The sequence below is a fragment of the Dipodomys merriami genome, unplaced genomic scaffold (assembly GCF_024711535.1).
Source record: "Dipodomys merriami isolate MVZ:Mamm:240054 unplaced genomic scaffold, mDipMer1.0.p SCAF_13, whole genome shotgun sequence".
Taxonomy (NCBI): domain Eukaryota; kingdom Metazoa; phylum Chordata; class Mammalia; order Rodentia; family Heteromyidae; genus Dipodomys; species Dipodomys merriami.
In genome coordinates, this window is record NW_027202604.1 from 26,140,038 (window position 1) to 26,152,450 (window position 12,413).

The following is a 12,413-nucleotide window of genomic DNA, read 5'->3' on the forward strand; positions in this document are numbered from 1 at the left end:
AGTGTGGGTTTATTACTTATATCCCTTTATTTCCCTATGTGTTTAGAAGTAGGTTAAATATGCTTGCTTGCCACTTGGGTGAAGTAGAAGCATTTCGATTGGCGGTAATTACTAAAGAAACTGTATTACCTAGGAGAAAAGCAACAGGATTTATCAGTCATTTTTTGTACATTTTCTCAACCAACCTGCAGCTTTCATTTTTAGCATAGTGCTCTTACCATGGCATCCTACATGGACTAGAAAATGGAGAATAAACATGGACAATAAAATTTTTCAAGTGGGCAAAGATGTAAGGTTAAAAGGTCTTGTTAATCAAAGGTATTATGGGAGAGAGTTTATTTGCTACACATCTGTAGAAATATCTGAGAAACTTAGTGAGTGTCCTAAACACTGACTACACAGTGGTCAGCACACACACTTAGCTTGTGTTTCAAGTCTTCTATAATAAAGCCTTAATTCTTTATTAACAATTTTAAGGCAGTAGAAAATTGGGATCTTTTTTTTAAAACACATTTTAGCCCCTCCTGTTTTCTATATGATATTCTGACCAAATATCATAACTATGAAGAAAGTGACAGATTGAACTTATTTAAAAAAGATATTATCGGGCTGGGGAGGTGGCTCAGTGGTAGAGCGCTTACCTTGCATGCATGAGGCCCTGGGTTCGATTCCCCAGCACCACATAAGCAAAAAGAAAAAAGCCGGAAGTGGTGCTGTGGCTCAAGTGGTAGAGCGCTAGCCTTGAGCTAAAAGAGCTGAGGGACAGCGCCCAGGCCCAGAGTTCAGGCCCCACGACCGGACCCAAAAAAAAAAAAAAAAAAAAAAAAAGATATTATCATTTCTAGTGGCCAATTCTGAAAAGATAAGAGAACAACAATGACATATAAGTTGTACATTGACAGTACCTTTGAAAAATAGGTTAAAATCTTCCACTAAGGTTTTTAGCGTGGGTATAGCAGATAGGAAGGACACTGTAAATCACAGACCCTCTCTAGCTTAAACCTTGATAATAACCTCTGAAAGTGGATCCTTTCTTTCTTTCAGCTTAGGATCTGAATCCTCTTTCAGGACTATTAGAACATTGTGCAATTCCTTACTTAATGAATGCTGTGGCCAGCCAGGCACATGCATAGGGCTTTCCAGAAAACCAAGTACTAATACATACAGTGCAATGCGCTGTGAGAGTACAGCCTCTTACATGTAGGCGTGGCTAAATAATTTTAAAGTGTTATTTCTTGTAGCCTGATCTCAACTAACAATACCATTTCTATGCAAAAATGTTTTCTAGAAATAATGAAGCAGAAGAAGAAAACAAGTCAGGTGCTGGTGGCTTGTGCCTGTAATACTAGCTACTCAGAAGCCTAAGATCTGAGTTCAGAGCCAGCCAGAGCAGGAAAGTCTATGGGCCTCTTACTCCAATAAAGAACTCAGAAAAAGCTGGAAGTGGGCTGTGGCTCAAGTGGTAGATCACTAGCCTTAATCAGGAGAAGCTTAGGGATGGCACCTGAGCTTCAAGCCCCAGGACTGGCAGAAAAAAAAAAAGAAAAGAGAAAGAAAAAGAAAGAATACAAAAATATCAGTTAGCTATTTTTAAATTATTGACTTGACTGAAAACCATAACTATTTTCTTCTGGCTACTCATACATAAATTATCCTAGAGAAACAGAAACAGAGTCTTTCTCAAATAAAACAGAGTCTTTCCTGTAAATAATGTACTGCTTTAAGTTTGTGCTCATTAGAGTCATTTTCTCTCAGCCTGCTTTGCCTGCTCTATCACTGAGATTCTCTAAAAGAGGAAAGAAGGCAAACATGTTTTATTCACTCAGGTAAAGATGATGCTATAATAGGATACAGTAATTCCTAGGTTCACATCGCTTCAAAAAGTGATGAACTTTTTTTGAGGTTTTATCCAACATCTCAAGTACTATGCACCTAGTGACTACAATGTGTAACTAAGAGCTCTGGAACCTTAGTTAGGAGGAAAGAGTGTGGCTGGGAATTGTCAGAAAGAGTTTGGAGACCTTCATAAATGGAGAGCAAGAGGAGAGTGTTTTGGAGGTGTTCTGTGAAGGGTGTAGAGAGCAGAGGCATGAGGTATGCAGAGGGATAGGTTACTGAGGGTACACAGGACTTGTGGGGGCTAAGACTCGTTTCATACACTGGCAATTCATACCAGATTCATACCAGGCAACAGGGTGCCCTGAAGGTAGAGATACAGAGTTCAATCCTGTACAACAGCTTCCTGTGGAGGGTTTTTGAGAACAAGGAGATTGTATTAGACTCACGGATTTATAAACTCAATAAATATACATGTAGGTATATGTACACATGCAAGTGCATATAACTGTGTATAGATATAACACAACTTTTTAATAACTTATTATTTATTCTGCTATTTTTACCCTGCAAAACAGCATGCTGTCTTCCATCATCCTCATGTATGGAAACACTGCCAGAAGTTCAGAAGATATAGGAAGGGCTTACTTTTTCTCCTTACATTTTTTTGTTGACACTTGGGTTTTTCTGTGGCCTCTGTCTTAAGTTCTCTGTTCATCTTAGAGATCCCTAATCATAAGAATACTCCCCAAACCTCAAGGAAGTCGCCAAAGGAGGCAGGGTTCGAATGAACATCTCTACTCATTCTTCAAAGAAGAGTTCATCTCAAAGTCTTGCAAGGCCCAGGAGCTCAGTTAACTCTTCACATGTCCATAGGCTACAACATGATTTACTCCCTTTAAAATACTGTGTGAAGAATTACAACAGAGGAGATGAAAGGAAAAGAGAGACAGAGACAGAGAGAGAAAGAATACAATCAGTGATTACAGTGCTGCCACATTTATTGTCATTTACCAGAAGAAAGCAATAGTAAATGCTTTAAAATTTTGTTTCTCTTCTTCTGGAAGCTTAACTCTAAATAAATGTCACCCATCCCTCAAACTGACAGGAATAGAAAAAAGATATTGCCCATGAAAATGAATATTTTATCTCCTTCCTCTTCCCCGTGTATTTGTCAAGGCCCATCGTTCACAAATACCCATCTCAGCTGTGAGACTGTTCCCAGGTCTGCCACCTGTTTCCAGAAGTGCTTCTGTGGTAGCCTCCAACCCCTAACCCCAGAGTCACTGTTTGCCTTCTTGTTCTTCAGGATGATTCTGCTCCTGCCTACGCCAGTTCTTTTGGCAGTTGTACCTGTGATTTAAACATTCAAAAAAAAAAAAAGGAAATTAATCTTTGGAAATTCAAGAGCTTTTACAGCAAAAATTACTAAATTAACCTGCCTCAGTGGATGCAGAATGGATTAGAAACTCTGGCCAGAAAACCCTCCAAAGTCATTATCAAACAAAAACAACTTTGCTAGGTTGCTGATGGCTCATGCCTGTAAACCTAGCTGCTCAGGAAGCTGAGATCCAAGGATCACGATTAGAAGCCAGCCCAGGCAGGAAAGTCCATGAGACTCTTATCACTAACTAATTACCTAAAAGCCAGAAGTAGAGCTGTGGCTCAAGTAGTAGAGCACTAGCCATGAGGAAAGAAAAAAGAAAAAATCAGGACTAGCTCAAGCCCCAGGACCAGGAAAACAAAGCAAAACAAACCTTCTAGCCACAATTACTAGGCATTTTATGAATTTCAGCAACTGTCCCCAGGTCTTTGAGAACATGGGAAAACACATCACCAAATCAAGATGGCTGGCACTGCCATAGACCCAAGGACTCACCTGCCGGTTGGGGTTGGGCCTCCATTTCCTCAGCTACAGAATGTCATTACCAGCAGCCAATTCCCAAGGGTAAACATTACCTTCACATTGAAAGTGAATCATCAATGTGAATACTTAAAAAACTATGTATGGTTCATCTTGACAGTCAGTGTGAATGGCTTAGGACCTGCTAGAAGATCACTCAAGAGACAACTTTGTGGGTAGCTGTGAGGTGTTCCCACACCAAGTTCTAAGGTGGGATGGCCATCTTGAATGTGGACTGTGGAACCAAATGGAATAAAAGGTGGAGAGGGAGAAATCTAACCCTTTGCCAGCACAGGCAGGTATTCTGTTTATTGGCTACCATGGGTGAACTTCATCTGCCCCGTTGTATTCTCCCTGCTACAAAGACAGAGACCTCTGAAACCACGAATGGAAAGAAAGAATTCCTTCTTGAAGTTGTTCACACAGCAAGGAAAAGGTAACCAACACACTCTGGGGGAAGAGAAATGGCTCAGAGAGACAGTAATTTCTCTAAGGCCACACCACTAGGAAGTGGTAAAGCAAGATTTGAACCAGATAAGCCTGATTCTAGTACCTATTGTTACACACTGCCTGTAGAAACACACACACACACACACACGAAGAATAAAAGAATCAATGTTCCTTGACAAATAGGTCTTTCCTCTTTGAAACATACTCTTACTTTGATGCTCAAATTTTAAAATAGTATTTGATGAATGCTAAAAGAGCCAAAAAATTACAACAGCATGGTGTAAGGCCAACCTGCAAGTCCCCTTCCTACTTTTGTGTCACAAGAATGGCTTAAAGATAGGTGTTCCTAAAGGGTTCCAGGTGCTGTTATCTTAAGGGGTGGCCCACCCAACAAGTGTGTACCATCCACAAGAAGCTAAGGGAATACTTAAGAGTTTATTTAGCAACAACTACAGATGTTGCACCCATGTGCACCTGCCAGTGTGGTGAACCACTCTGTCTTTCTGCAATGGCTGTCTGTCATCCATTCTCCATTCATGCCCTTCGAATTGCCTCCTGCTCCCCAGAAGGGATTACTGATGTCCCCTTAAGCCAAAGGGTCCTTAATATGCTTCTGACCCTCTCTGTTTCTTTTACCAGCCTTTGAGAAGAGGGCATGATCATAGCTGGGTCAGGCTCACACTTGAAAAACACATAACTAAAAACAATCGCAGAAATTATCACAGGAACTTCAAATCACTTGAAAGGTGCAACCAGTAGCTAAAACTATGATAGTTGTTATCATAGATCTTTGCATTTATTTCTATACACATTAAAGGATTTCTGAATAATAGAAAAAGGAACATGTGACATTGACCCTGTGTGGTAAACCAAGACACATGCCGTAATCCAGCTGGCAGCTCAGATAACTAGGCTGAAGAGAAATGAGCATGGGTTTAATTCATCAGTAATAGCAAATACTTCTTAAAAATAAAAAACTATAAAAGTTCAAAGAAAAATGTATACTAATATAGCCTTCAGAGAAGCCATTTCTAAGAAGAAGAAGAAAAATCAAGACAAAATATAAAGGGAACCAGGTGCAATGGCTCACATCTGTAATCCTAGCTATTCAGGAGGTTGTGACCGGAGGATTGCAGTTTGAGCCAGCCAGAGCCAGAAAGTCTGTGAGACTCTCCTCTCCAATTAGCACGTAGAAAGTCAGAAATGGAGCTGTGGCTCCAGTAATAGAGTGATAGCCCTGAGAAAAAGAAAAGAAAAAAAAAAAAAGAAAGAAATCCTAAAGGACAATGCTCTTGTCCTGAGTTCAAGCTCCAATACCACCACCACCACCCATAACAACAAAAAGAAACAAAACAAAAAAGACAGCTTCCCAGATGGAGAGCATCGACTCATGTTATCACTAGTTTTACCCAGGGCAACATTTAATTTAATACACCAGTATCGAGCTCCTACTCGGGGCCAGCCCCTCAGTGCTGTCCAGAACAGAGGTGAGGAAACTCTCTGGCTTGAAGAACTTAGAACTGAGTAGGAGACATCTGTCCTCAACCTGAAGCATGTGAGAGACACCATGGAAGAGGTGTGGGAAAAGGAAAATGGGAATAGACAGCAAGAGAACTACTGATGGTTTGACTTGTTTCATGTAAAAAAGTAATATTTGAGGCAGATCTTGCACATTGGATAGATCTCAATAGACAGAAGAAAAGACAACTTGGGGCAGAGGTGGTACAGGAACAGGAAAGCAAGGCCCTTCAAGGAAAATTGCAGGTGCTGTGGCTTGAGGAGTCAGGCCAAAGCTCTCAAGATAAACTGCAAACAGGCAGCCTCAGACAGCATCGCTAGGTAACTGGTCAGAAATGCATATTCTCGGGCCCCATCTAAGCCATTCTGAAGCAAGACACTCTGAAGGACCATCCAGCAATCTGAATTAACTTCAAGAGTTAGTAAATAAGACTTCAGAAAACTTGTGCATCGAAACCTTTCTCACTGAATACTAGGGGAAGATAATTGCTGATTTATATTGTTCCTGTATTATATATAAATGCTCTTTTGACATAGCATGCACTGTTACATTGCTTTGTTCTGGGGAATCTTCTTTTACAAGCAACTAGCATTTCCAAAATTGGAATATTTGGTTTTTGTAGATTGTCCTGATTCCTGCTATTTCCACTGCTCTCTCCCCTTTTTGAATCACAAAAAGGAAGCAAGTTTAAAAAAAAAAAGAATGCTAAGGTTTCAGGCTTGAATGCATGAAAGAAAACCGGGAAACAAATAACAAGTAGGTCTAAAACAGAAAAACTTGGTTTGAAAACAGACTGGCTAAAGATATCAATGGGAAAGGGGAGTTGGGGATTGTTCTAGAGTATGTGTTATGGACACAAAAGGAGAAGGTGGGAAAGAAAATAAAAAAGACGACAATCTAGAGAACTTCAAAAGAAGGAAGAACATATACATCAAGAAGAAATGGCCATAGATATTTTAGACTATAACCATAAATTCTATAATTCTGGCAAACAACTAGTGCATTGTGGGGTCTTTTAGTGACCTAAGGATGCCAGATACTATTATGCTAAGGCCTTTCTAAGGAGAAGCTTACAAATGTCATTAACCCATTGGCCGAGAGCAGTCAGGACATAAGTGAGTGCTTTGTGAATTGCAGTGGATGTTTAAATGTCACTTTGTTTGGCAAAGAAACCTGGGTTTGCTATAGATGCTATTGGTTCTGGGGAATTAAACAGTTACTACAAATAGGATTTTTATCTCAGTGCAAAGTACAAATAATCCTCTGGGGGTAGTAGATGAGTGAGAAATCACATACTTTCATGAGGTGAAAGATGTACAATTGTACCTTTTCCAGAGAGGCAGAAACTTATACAAGCCTTAAGTTTGCTGTGTCACTGATGGAAAGTAATTAGCTCAAAGGAAAATGAATTCGGTGTTACCTAATAAATTCACCTTTTTAGATGACAGCAAAAATAAGAGCAAAGCAAGACATTCCATAAAAGCTAAAGATGCAGATGAATGAAATCAGGCAGAGGGAGGGCTGAGGAGAAAGATTTTCAGAGGCAACTGCCTAGCTCAGGGCTGGGAAGCCAATAGACAGAAGTAGCCAACTTGCCAGAGCTTGCTTAGTATAGATGAGCCTCTAAAGTTGATTCTCAGAGTTGCCAAACAGCAACAAAGCAGCTGATTCTGTGATTCTGGTAATTCAAGTGGTGTTGAATATTTGGCTTTTTCTAATGTGACATTTAAAATGTACACACTAATGCCTAATCCAAGTAAAGTAGACCTATGTCGACATTTTCCCACACCTGGCCCACAGACGCTGCTACTCAAACCCAATGCTTCACGCTGATAAGCACAACATCCATCTTGCAAGCTCCAGGAGATTGAGACTATACCTGGCTTACCCTCTGGGATAGCCCTGTCCTTTCTCACAAATGAGTAAGTGGAAGAATAGAAGAGAATAGATTCAAGGAAAGCAGATCTGGCCAGTGGATCATTTCCTCTGAAATCAGAGAACTGGTTCTGATGGTCATTTGAATTCACTCCCTTTTCTACTCTGAATCCTCAGGTCACCTTTGACATGGATTGTTGTTTGTTTGTTTCAACATTCTCTTCACACTGTTATTTTCTGATTGCATAGCTACCAAGGCAGCCTGGATATTCTTTGTTAATGACTGGTTATGAAAGAAGTGATAGAGCTGGGTTCCTCAAAGCACCCTCCTCCACCCCCGTGGAGGACTGACTGCCTGGACAAGAGCAGGTGCGTGCTGTCTTGATGCTGTGCCCAAGGGCAGGCAAAGGAGCCCTGTTTGACCTCACTCCACCCCTAGTGCTTCTCCCTGGGCACCTTTCCCAGGACCCATCTGACACCTCTGAATTACAGATGAAAGCCTTCTTAGATGCTATACTTACAGATACCTTTATATATTCATATCTTAACAGATGCCTGCATATGTATGTGAATAAGTAACAGAAAAGTGCAAGCTTGCATGAAAACTTGTTTACTCTCTCTTCAAAAAGAAATCTCTCTTTTCTATGATGAGATAATGTACTGACTATGCTAATGTCATCCCTTGGCTAAATTACACAATCTTTAAAAATAATATGGCTAAATAGCAATCAAGCTGCTTATGGATCGGCATCCTTCAGCCTCCCAAAATACCATCAGTATGACCGCCAAAATTTTTATTTTTGCAATGTAAGATACAAGGAATCATAGTGAATATTACAACTGAAATAAGGGTATGCATTTAGGGCTGGGGATGTGGCTTAGTGGTAGACTGCTTGCCTAGCATGCATGAATCCTGGGTTTGATTTCTCTATACCACATAAACAGAAAAGGCTGGAAGTGGTGCTATGGCTCAAGTGGTAGAGAGCTAGCCTTGAGCAAAAGAAGCTCAAGGACAGTGCCCAGGACCTGAGTCAAGCCCCAGGACTGCAAAACAAACTAACAAAAAGCATGTATTTAAGCAGGGCACTGGTGGCTCACACCTGTGATCCTAGCTACTCAGGAAGCTGACATCTGAGGATCACAGTTCAAAGCCAGCTCAGGCAGGAAGGTCTAGAGACTCATCTCCAATTAACTGCCAAAAACTAGAAGTGGAGCTGTGGCTTAAAGTGGTAGGGCAAGCTGGGCACCGGTGGCTCACACCTGTAATCCTAGCTACTCAGGAGGCTAAGATCTGAGGATCTCAGTTCAAAGCCAGCCTGGGCAGGAAAGTCCGTGAGACTCTTATCTCCTTAACCACCAGAAAACCAGAAGTGGAGCTGTGGTTCAAGTGGTAGAGCAGTCACCTTGAGCTGAAGAGCTGAGGGACAGTGCCTAGGCCCAGAATTCAAGCCCCAGGACCGACAAAAAAAAAAGTGGTAGGTAGGACACTAGTCTTAAGCCAAAAGAGCTCAGGGACAGTGCCCAGACCCTAGTTCAAGACCCACAATCAACCAACCAACCAACCAACCAACAAATAAATAAATAACATTCCATTAATTCACAGAAATATTGAGGTTCACCATCGATTTGTCTGCCTTGCTTAAAAAGTGAGTAAGAGACATAATACTCATTTCATTATGTCAACTCATTAATTAGGAAAGAGTACTTTTCACTCAGTACTGTTGTCCTTTAAAATCTTACCTGGAAACATTATTTGCAAAAAAAAAAATTGTCTGTATTAGATCTTCTTTTCTTTGCCCCCCACCCCTTATTCTTAGGTCTTTCCCCCTCCTTTCTTCAGTTGGACAGGGAGGACCTGGGGTGAGATTATGTTTACCAAGGCCAACAAGTGAGAATTAAGTTTACACCTTGTGACAATTTGAAAAAGGGAAAAGAGTGTCAATCTAATTGTGGGCAATCTCCTTTTACTACTAAAAAAGAACCATCCTGAGCATTTTATATTTTGGTGGTTCTAGGGTTTGAATTCAGGGCTTTGGTCTTGACAGGTACTAGAATACTTGACCTACACTCCCAGCTTTTTGCTTTAGTAGTTCCTTGAATGGGGGTCTCACTTGAACTGCTATCCTCCTATTTATACCTCCCATGTATCTGGGACAATAGGCATGCTTCCCCTGCCCCCCTTCCACACATCCCCATTGGTAGAGAATAGTCTTCCAATTTTTTCTTCCTTTCTCTTTTCTTTTTTTTCTTTTTCTTTTTTTGCCTAGGCTTACTTCACCTTTTCATCCCCCTGATCTCTGCCTCCTGTGTAGCTAGGATTACAAGTATGAACCACCACTTCTGTCTTAAGCAGGAACTTAAGCATTGGGTCTCTGATTCCCAGAGGCTAGAGATGTTATTTTATCTAGCACAGTGTTGTGGATACACTACAAATGATGTTCAGAATAGTAGACTGATCTTGAACTCAGAACTGGGTTTCAATTGGGATCATACACCTTCTCAGCTGTAGCTCTTGAACATCTTAATAAAGTCTCTAAGGTTATCTCCCCTATACAAAATGAGGAACGTAATTGTCCCTAACTTAAAGAATAAAGATGACTCCTACAATGACTCTGGCTTTATAAATGTTCTGTGCTCCATGAATGTTAACTACTGTTATTATTATTACTATTATTATTATTATTATTTTGCCAGTCCTGGGGCTTTAACTCAAGGCCCAGGAGCTGTCACCTGAGCTTTGATGCTCAAGGCTAGCACTCTACCACTTGAGCCACAGAACCACTGTCAGGTTTTTTTCTGAGTAGTTTATTGGAGATAAGAGTCTCACAGGCTTTAGTGTCCAGACTGCCTTCAAACCAAGATCCTCAGATCTCAGCCTCCTGAGTAGCTAGAATTACAGGTATGAGCTACCAGCACCCAGCAACTGCTGGTATTATTGTCACAGAAGCAACCCAGAGTGAATGTCCTTAGGGAACCCCAGTAATTTAGATCTATAGTAATGCTCCCTAACTTCTCCCAGGTAGTCACAATCAGTATCTCCTTTTGCGTGTGTGTGTGTGTGTGTGTGTGTGTGTGTGTGCGTGTGCGTGTGCGTGCGTGTGCGTGTGTGTGTGTCCTAGAGCTGGAATTCACATCTCCACTTATGGCTTTTTGCTTGCTAGATATAAAAGTTTAGGTTTAAAAGTCTCTTGTATTTATCTGCCCAGGCTGGCTTTGAACCACAATAATCCTGAGGATTATTAAAGTGCTCAGATTAGTACCTCCTGGGGTTAAAATGAAGAGGGAACAACACACAGGGACTGTTTCTGTCTGGCCCTGTCCATCTTTTCTCCCTCTTTCTACTTACAGGTTTCAGATAGGCGATGTTGCTGTGGCGAATGTCATTTAGGAGCTGATCTCTGGGCGTGATTTCCACCAGTGGCGGTGGTCTGTTTCTGGGCACTGGTTTGAGTGTTTTGATCACATCTTTGAGGTTGGTTTTCTCCGGTTGTTCTCTGGCTTCTGGCATGCGAGATTTGCGCTGGATTCTCTTCAGTTTCACCACCCGGAAGGAGTCGGGGTCTGTCTGGTACTTTGGAGGCTGAGATGGTTTTTGCATCATTTCATTCCTTCGACCAAAGGGCATTGCTTGGGAGCTGGGAGGGCGTCCAGGAGGAGCCTGGAGGAACTCTTGCATTCTGGAATCTGGCATGGGCCCACCTAACATCTCCCACATCCCAGGGGGCAGCCCTAGACCGCTCTCCAACATGGCTATTAACTTCCTCTGCTCTCTCAGTTGCTGTTGCTTCTGTTCTTCTTGCCTTTTCTGCCTCCGTTTATCCTGATTTCTAGTGAGCAGGTTCGTCACCACCATTCGGGGACCAGGAAGCTCAAAATGGTAGCCCATCTTCAAGAGAGTATTGTTGGCCTTCAAGAGCCTGGAGATCTCCATTTCTGCGTGGTGGCCCAGCATGTGCCTCTGGTTGTGGAAACGAAGCTCAGTGAGCGTCTCATTGAACTGGAGGCACCTCATGATGGCCACGATGCCTTTGCCGGTGATGAAGTTGGACTCGATGTTGAGCGTCGTGATGCTTCTATTCTCCCGCAACATGTTGGCCAAGGCAAAGGCCACATTCTCATCTGCACCCACGTTTGCTAAGCTGAACGTTTTGATGTGTTTGTTTTTCTTCATTGCATTGACAAAGTCCAGTAGCATGTCTTTGGGGATGTTTTCGATGTTGTTCAGGTTGAGTTCCTTCATGTCCGGGTCATTCTGTCTCACCCGTCTCAAGCTCCCGTCCAGGTCTGTTTGATTTCCTGAAGGCCTAGCGCTTATCTTGAGAAAACTAGTGTCTAGAGCTAACTTCTTCGGATCTAATTTTGCTATTTTCTTCTCACTTTTTTCTTGGGCCTCAGGCCTGTCTTTTTGGTCGTCAAAGGCTTTCCTAGTGACTCTTTGGCTATTGCTCTCACCGTTGCGAGCTTGTACCTTTGCTTCATTTTCTTTTTCTCTATTGGTTTTTCCATCACTCTCTTCACCATCATCTTCATCATCTTCTCCATCATCGTCATTTTCTTCATCATCTTCATCATTATCATCATCATCATCCTTGTCTGTTTCTTGTACACTGTTGCTACCCTCTGATTCTCTTTTGTGTGCAACTAGTTCATAATTCAGTTTATCTTTTAAAAATTGGGGCACATTTTTAACACCTCTGTCTCTGTCTTCATGGCGTTCTTGAGTATTTTCCTAAAAGATGGATTTATGAGGGTTAGAGTATATAACAGTGAAAAGATACAAAGCAGAGCAATATCTTATGGAGATTTTAAAAAATGTTGTAAGTGCTGGGA

General features: G+C 41.6%; 1 protein-coding gene across 1 annotated transcript in view; it reads right to left on the reverse strand.

Annotated features, from left to right (window-relative positions):
• Positions 1–2,717: 2,717 nt before the first annotated feature.
• The window catches only part of Lmod3 (leiomodin 3), a 32,740-nt gene continuing 23,044 nt past the window's right edge, over positions 2,718–12,413 (reverse strand). Inside the window, exons 5-6 of the mRNA XM_070018405.1 lie at positions 10,930–12,312; positions 2,718–3,189 (exon numbers count right to left, since the gene is read on the reverse strand). Coding sequence (XP_069874506.1) covers positions 3,163–3,189; positions 10,930–12,312 — 1,410 coding nt within the window. The 3' untranslated portion in view covers positions 2,718–3,162. The remainder of the gene's footprint in view (positions 3,190–10,929; positions 12,313–12,413) is intronic.